General features: G+C 46.5%; 1 protein-coding gene across 2 annotated transcripts in view; it reads left to right on the top strand.

Moving 5' to 3' along the window:
• Positions 1-4,107, top strand: part of LOC123517650 (agglutinin-like protein ARB_02240) — a 9,296-nt gene extending 5,189 nt beyond the window's left edge. The window contains exon 2 of one of the 2 annotated variants that reach the window (XM_045277962.1): positions 836-2,204. In XM_045277962.1, coding sequence (XP_045133897.1) covers positions 837-2,033 — 1,197 coding nt within the window. In that variant the 5' untranslated portion in view covers position 836 and the 3' untranslated portion in view covers positions 2,034-2,204. Of the gene's footprint in view, positions 1-835; positions 2,205-2,462 lie in introns of those variants that run through there. The other variant, XM_045277961.1, reaches the window with a different exon arrangement.
• The last annotated feature ends 4,552 nt before the right edge of the window (positions 4,108-8,659 follow it).

An 8,659-nucleotide genomic window follows, 5' to 3' on the forward strand; every position in this document is an offset into this window, starting at 1 on the left:
ATTTATTAGTGAGAAGAGGAAACGATAAGACAGAACAGAAAGTTGAAAGGATAGTAAGAACAAATACAACAACAACTGCTCCAGTGACAACATTATGCCTCATTCCACTCACTTTATCAGGCTGTGGTCTATCTTTATCTCTAAATTCTCTCTCTCTCTCTCTCTCTCTCTCTCTCTCTCTCTCTCTCTCTCTCTCTCTCTCTCTCTCTCTCTCTCTCTCTCTCTCTATTTGTCTGTCTGTCTGTCTGTCTATCTGTCTGAATTTGTCTGCCTTATACTTTAGCTTTTTAGCTATCCAATATATCAGTGACAGCCAGGACAGTGGCACGATCGCAAACGTGGATCACTTTATCGACAAACGAACCCAAGAATTTGTTACCTTGATCTATGGCGCCAGTACAGACACATTATCGTTATCAACAGTGTATCTGAGAGTCTCCTCGTTTTCGCACTTTATGTTGTTGATGCGGGTATAACACGCGTGTCGGAGTTTAGCGTGTACAGCGAATAGCTGAAACCTTTACAATCGGCATCATTTCCCTCAAAAAGAAAAGAGGACGTGCTAAAACAAGGTTTTTAGCAGTCTAGATAAAGGGAGCGGCAGCAGCCCTCATTCTGCCTATAGATTTAGTAAGGTCGTAGGGCAGCTCGGCGCAATGGGCCCCGGGACACTAGACCCTCCATGCATACGATCTATAGGATCTACACCTCATATCCCGCCCGGGATGTGGAGTGCAGATTCTGTGGGCGTGAAGGGACCCCAGGGAAGTGGGCGAGTCCCGGGGCCCCGCCCTCTGCCCCGTGTGACAGCCCCCTAACCTGGTGTCTCTTGCAGGATGCGGCTGTTGTGCCTGACGCTGCTGGTGGCTGCTGCCGTCCACGCAGACAAGCTGTTCCCTGGGCCACCTAGTGGAAGCTTCTCCAACAACATCGGCCTGGGCATCGCAGATTACTTGCCGCCTACAGTAGAATGCCCAACAACCACCGCCACCAGCACCTCAGTGGTGTCGGTGAACAGGGACACCACCGTCACTAACTATGTGACACGCACGGAGCCCACCACTTTCTACAGCACCCAACTTGTCTACACTACGCTCACGACAACCTCTGTCAACACGCTCCAGTCAACTGTCTTCCAAACAGTTCCTGTGACTGAGACCAGCGTAGTGGTGAGGACATCGCTCGTTACTATCACGGCCCCGGGCAGCACAAGGACCGTGCAGAGCATCGTCACCAGGACTGAGCAGGTCCAGGTCACCATTACTAGCACTCTTATTTCCACCGTCAATAGAGGCTCGACTGTCACCACAACCAGAACTGAGACTTCCGTAAGACCCACAACTGTGACCCAACAGACAGACAGAGTGGTGACCAGCACCGTGCCCTTCCAGCCGCCGCCCGTCGTCGCCACCAGCACTTATCAGAGTGTGACGCAATCTGTGGTGCAGGTAACCGGCCCAGATCGCACCGTGCAGACCACCATACCGGTAAGGACCACCCTTACCACAACTACCGCCATCCAGCCTCCCAGCGTGATGGTGACGCGGACTAAGACATCCAGCAGTGTGGTGTACGTCACCTCCACCACTGTCAGCGTGACCCAGGACATCCGAACCCAAGTAGTAGTGAGCACCCGCACTACCGTGCTTACCCAATTTTCTACAGTGGTACAGACATCTACCGTGACGCGCACCACCACCAGGGTTGAGGGAACCACCGTCACCAGATACTCAACGGTGACCCAGGTGCGACCCGTCACACAGACCAATACTCAGACAGCAGTGACAACGGTGGGACGCCCTGGCACCACAGTCACCAGAACGGAGGTGCGCAGCACGGTGAGCACCGTGAGTCTCCCGCAGCAGGTGGTGACGCAGCAAGTGGACAGTACACGGCTAGTGACGGACGTGGCCTACAGCACCCAGACAGGCTTCACCACCACCTATGTAACCAGGACGGAACAGGCACCATGCAACACCGGGTACAACTACGACGCGCCATCCGTCACTTTGGACCTGCGACGAGCCGGTTGATTTCCTCTCCCACAGAACGCGTAGGGCGACGGCCATCGGCAGGGCCCTCCATTTGTTCGACAGGACTCGTAAAATCCCAACAACATTCTACTGCGGATAAAATCTGAAACGCACGAAATTTCTTTAAATATTTACTACATAAATGGTTCTAAAATAAATAATACCATGTTATATATATTTTTTTGCTCGCATGTTCTGTCCTGTGGTGCTCTCGAGTGGGGAAAGATCTGCAGCACACGGTATGTTCATGGCTCATGTATGTCCTGCTGTTTGTATAACATGATGTACAACTTTATGTATATCTCTTAAAACACACACACACACGCAAGTGCACACACACACAGACACACACACACACACACACACACACACACACACACACACACACACACATTCAGTAATTGGTTCTTATATATGTTGATATTCTAGGATGGCGCGCGTTATCCTGCTGGTGCTGCTGGCCATCGCCGGGTCCTGCCTTGGCGCAAAGCTGCCCACCATTCCCGGCGTCCGCGAAGGCAGCGGCAAGCAGGTCTTCCCTGACCTCTTCTCCTCCCAGAACGCCCTCAGTAGCTACCTCCCGCCGCCTCCAAAGCCCTGTGTCCCTGACAACACGGTAGAGACCATTACCTCTTATGGCGGTAGCACTAGGACCATCGTCAGCACCAGATTCCAGACGAGAACGGTGACCAGCACACAGCGCCAAGTGTCTACCGTGTACACCACCTCCTTCGTCCAAAATGTGCAACCCACCACCATCCGCACCACCGTCTACACCACCAGGGCCACTACCCGAATCCAGACCAGCACCACCTCCGTGGGTGGAGGCGTGGCCACGGTCACCCAGAGACAGACACAGGTGGTCACCCGCACCCAGACACAAACTCAGGTCTCCACAAGGGTCACCACAATTGGCAGCACCGTCACCAGGACACAAACCTCCACCCAGGTTATACCAACTACCTACACCCGCACCGCTATCCAGACCAGGACACAAGTGGTGACCCGTACCCTGCCTGCTGTCACAAGCACACGCGTGGAGACCGAAACAAGAACAGAGGTGGTGACCCGCACCAGTCCAGGACAAACTCGCACCGTCACGGTGACGCAGGTCAACACAGCCTACGTCACTCGCACCTCCACGCTGCCGCAGCGCACCGTCACAGTCATGTCCACGCTCTTGAACACCGTGAGGAGCACCGTGGTCACCACCATGGTCAGCACGCGGATCAATGACCAACAAGTGACCCGCACCGAGACGGCAACCCGCTCCACTGCGGTGGTCACCACTAGACAGGTAGTCTCCACTGTACTCAGCGATCGTGTGGTGCAGTCCACTGTCACTGACTTCCAGACAAGCACGCAGGTGGTGCCCAGTACAACCATTGTGCAGACCAGCGTCACCAGAACTGTGCAACAAAACGGTCCTGACTCTACCCGTGTGGTGACGGTGACAACCACCAGCACAGTGACCCGTGGCGGCGGCACTCGCACCACACAGGTGGTAAACTACGTTGACCGGACCACAGTGGTGACCAGCTACATCTCCAGCCTTGTGCCCTCCACCGTGATCCGCACCACCACCCTGCCCTGCACCGCCACCGGCTACCATTACGAAGAACCTGCGATTAAGTTCCCAGTCGGTTAACTGTCTCCTCGATGATGAAGTGAGGAGCTGGAGGCTAGTCGGCGCGCCACTAACTTATGACCTCTTCACTGTCCATATAAAAATTGGTCTCTAGTTTCAATAAACATCACCGTGACACAAATTCCTCACACAACGCATGTCTCGCTCTTCGGAGGAAAGGAGGGGTGAGCGAAGAACATGTTAAGTGAGCGTAATTTCATTCAATTTTGTATTGACTCATACATTATGTTACCTACGACAAAAACATGATTGAAAGTAGTGTGCCTCAGGGCGTCCCTTCCCTTCCCCCCCCCCACCTATGCCCCGACACTCGCCTGGCAGCCTCCAACCTCGCTCTTCCCACCCACACTCCCCCGCATCAGAAGCATCAATGAAACACTAAACTGATGGCGGTTTATTACATTCTTTGATAAACTATTGACGACGTTTCCGATCTATTTTTTCCCTGAGTAATTTATAGTAATAATTATCAAAAGATCTATTATATATAGAAATGACACCCACACCATCACCCACTGACACACACACACACACACACACACACACACACACACCTGGTGGAGATGGAAAGGCTGAGAGAAAAAAGAGAATAGAAAAAGAACAAAGGGAAATTAACAAATAACAACTTACAAAGACACAAAGGATTATGGGAAGAGAAAGGTAAGAAAATGCGTGCAGGGAAAAGGAAGAAAAAAATATAACTACACACAATACTAACATAAATTAAAGGAAACATAAGCGAAATTGTGACAAAGGAAGGAAAAAAAACGAAAAAGATATTAACTACACAAAACTTTAAATGGAACCAGGAAAACACAATATCTTTGCCAAAAACATATTGCAAACTATTTTCATTATATAAAGTGTATTTTATAATAGAAGAGAGTACGAGAGAGAGAGAGAGAGAGAGAGAGAGAGAGAGAGAGAGAGAGAGAGAGAGAGAGAGAGAGAGAGAGAGAGAGAGAGAGAGAGAAAAAAATACATAAATATACCAAACTCAAAATACAAACAATATAAAAAATAAAAAAAAGAGAAAAATCATATTACAACCACCACCACCACCACCACCACCACCACCACCACATTCTTTCTTCATGTCCAAGCTGGCCCTCACTCCCTTCCTTCAATTCCCTTCACCTTGGGATGAGAGTAAAAGGTGGAGGTGGGGGCGGGAGGCAGTTGGGGTTAAGAGGAGGTGAAGGTTGAATGCGAGGCGGAGCTTGAAAGGAGGAGGAGGAGGAGGAGGAGGAGGAAGAGGAGGAGGAGAGAGTTGAAAAGAGCAACGTGTATACCCAAATGACGGGAAGAAGTAAAAGCAAGGACACACTAAGGAGAAACTGGAATATTAACAGAGAGAGAGAGAGAGAGAGAGAGAGAGAGAGAGAGAGAGAGAGAGAGAGAGAGAGAGAGAGAGTAGAAATTAGAAGAAAAACAATGAACATGATCATAAAAGGGAAGTGAAAACTATATATAAAACTTTAATCAGCAATACACACTTTCAGTACACAGTGAAAGAAAACGGGAGATGAGGTGACCAGGAGTGACTCTTTTATATTGCAGGCAGCAGAAACGGAAAACTTGGTAAATTCGCAATGAAAGAGAAACAATGAGAAATTAAATTGGCAGAGGAGGGACTATAGAAAAAATACCTACTACTGCTATTACTAACCTACTACTACTACTACTACTACTACTACTACTACTACTACTAATAATAATAATAATAATAATAATAATAATAATAATAATACTGCTACTACTTATGATACCACTACGTATTACTATTATTACTACTAATGATACTACTACTACTGCTACTTCTACTACTAATGATACTACTACTACTACTACTACTACTACTACTACTACTACTACTAAGCTGGGGTAGCAACAACAACGATGAGAAGAGATGAGGATAGTTGGACAAGTGGATGTTACCTGGTGTTCTCAAAAAATTATTCCCCATTCAGTAGAAATAGACACATGAAAACTCGATTAGTAACTTCTTTTTGGCCTTTCAAATGAGTTCAGATGAAAGTAAGCAAAAATCAGGATCCACTCAGTCACATCACACTACTGCACACCGCAAACTTTTCCAATCCTTCACTTATTCGTACAGTTTCTCTAGTCTCTCATTTAATACTTTCCTTCCCCGTTCAGAGATTGTTTTCGTTTCCACAATCCCCAACATTATTTTTTGATACAATTCAGTAATGAAATATTTTCTATAGTTAAAAGAGGTATCCTTTGTATCCTTTTTTTTTTTATTTTGTGACTAGGTTTTCTTAATAAAGTTTTGAATGTTTAGCTAAAGTTAGTACCAGCAAAAGAGTTCAAGGGATAGCGGAGAGGCAGGCAGTAGCGGCGTGACAGTGGCGGCGTGAGCGGGATTGAAGAGGCACCACTATGCACAACAGGAGGCCAAGGCAGCGCAGACCACCACCAGCCCCAGTGACAGGTGGCCTAAAGCAGCACATGTAACCCTGTCCTTATCAAATATGTAAACAATGGCTGCTGCTCCTACCAGTGCTATTATGAATGTAAGAAAATGGTAATATTATTTGTGTTACCACCAATATTACTACAAAACTACTACTACTACTACTACTACTACTACTACTACTACTACTACTACTACTACTACTACTACTACTACTACTACTACTACAGCTTCTACACACGAATAAACACAAACAAAACAGCAAAGACCACGCGAATAAGTAACAAAAACACTGCTGTGGCGCTGTGGAACTGTAATGGCGGAGGAGGCGGCGGTGACGATGGCGATGGTGGTGGCAGAGATGGTGACGTAAAAGGGGGTGGAGATAACGGAGCTGAAGAGAATTGAGGGAAAAGTGAAAGTGTAGAATTATTCATGTCAAACTCAGTGAGGAGGAGGAGGAGGAGGAGTATGGGGTATGGATGGAAAGAAAAGGATGAGACAGGTACAGGAGGACAAGACAGAGAAGGAGAAGATTTATCCGTAACGAGAAGGATGAGAAGAAGAATTAAGAGGGAAAGGAGGAGGATGAGGAGATGAAAGGGCAAAAGGAGGAGGATGAAGAGGAGGAAGAAGAGGCAACCGTAGGAGCTGGCATAGAGTAATTGAGGAACAAAAGGAAACATGGAGGATTACAAAGAAGAACAGGAGAAAGGGAAAAAATAAGGAGGAAAGAGAAGAGGGAAATATTGAGAGAGAGAGAGAGAGAGAGAGAGAGAGAGAGAGAGAGAGAGAGAGAGAGGCTAACACTTATTCCTTTATACCTTAACCGTTCCAGTGTCAACAAACCTAAAAAAACAAGGACCTATTGACCCTCTCTCTCTCTCTCTCTCTCTCTCTCTCTCTCTCTGGGCAGGAATGGGAGTTAATGACCTCGGCGGTGACAGATGAGGCATTTGGGTGATACAAGGCCACGACGCACATTTTCCTTCCCTAAAGCCTCCAGCCTCCAGCCTCCAGCCCGCTCACTTGCCGCCTCCTCACTCGATCAGTACCAGTTGAGAAGGCAAGGCGGGAGAAAGTGACAGGTGAAGTGTATGCAGTAGTAGTAGTAATAGTAGCAGTAATAGTAGTAGTAGTTGTTGTTATAGCAGCAGCAGCAGCAACAACAAAAAAAAACAAGGAGAAGAAAGATGAAATGAACTTAAGATGAGGAGGATGAGAAGGACGAGGAAAAGAACGAAGACGAAGGAGACGACGACGAAGAAAACGACAGGTAAGGATTATGACGCAGAGAGGTACGAATTGTGAGGAAATGTATGAGAAGCGAATACGCGCAAGGAAAATAGAAAGGAAGTGGCGCATTAAGGAAACGAAAGAAGAGAACGTGAAGGAAGGAAAGGGAAAGTAGGCAATGATGTTGAAAGAGAGAGAGAGAGAGAGAGAGAGAGAGAGAGAGAGAGAGAGAGAGAATGCATCATGTATGGCTTATAAACTAGAGAAAAAAGAAGAGGCGCGAAATTTGAGTAAAAAGTTATAAAAGAAAGAAAAGTAAAGGAAAATAAGAAGAGAAGGAAGGATTAAGAGAAAACCAGGAGACGAGCAGCAATTCAAGGGGTAACTCTAAAAATAAAAGTAAAATATATCAAATGAATGAAAAAATAATGGCAACGTATTTATGAAGAAAAATAAGCAAATAGATTTAGCTAATTCATTCAACATTTGCTCATTAATCCAAGTATTTTCTCTTTTTACCTCACAAGCAAGATTAAGAGGAAGACACACACACACACACACACACACACACACACACCGGTAGCTCAGTGGTTAGAGCGCTGGCTTCACAAGCCAGAGGACCGGGGTTCGATTCCCCGGCCGGGTGGAGATATTTGGGTGTGTCTCCTTTCACGTGTAGCCCCTGTTCACCTAGCAGTGAGTAGGTACGGGATGTAAACCGAGGAGTTGTGACCTTGTTGTCCCGGTGTGTGGTGTGTGCCTGGTCTCAGGCCTATCCGAAGATCGGAAATAATGAGCTCTGAGCTCGTTCCGTAGGGTAACGTCTGGCTGTCTCGTCAGAGACTGCAGCAGATCAAACAGTGAAACACGCACACACACACAAACACACAAACTAACGGGAAACAAAGAGAAGATGAAACACGACACACATAAAGTAAAAATAATTTAACACAAATGAAAAGGAGGAAAAAAGGTCACAAGCGGAGTGTGGCGTGGTAATTAAAGGCTGACAAAATAAAGCTTACACACAACTTTCCAAACGTGTGACGGCGCTCTGACGGCACACACGACCTGGCGCGAAGGGGGCAAAAAAAAAAAAAAAAGGAAAAGGAAACGATAAAGGAAATATGAAAACGATAAATATATAAAATAAATATATATATATATATATATATATATATATATATATATATATATATATATATATATATATGCAAGGCACACGCGTGATGCTCTTCAAAAATGTATTACCAGATATGAACAGACAGTACATTTTAATCTTTTGTGTAGTTAGTTACAGTA

Source organism: Portunus trituberculatus, chromosome 42, assembly GCF_017591435.1.
Source record: "Portunus trituberculatus isolate SZX2019 chromosome 42, ASM1759143v1, whole genome shotgun sequence".
NCBI classification, from domain to species: Eukaryota; Metazoa; Arthropoda; class Malacostraca; order Decapoda; family Portunidae; genus Portunus; species Portunus trituberculatus.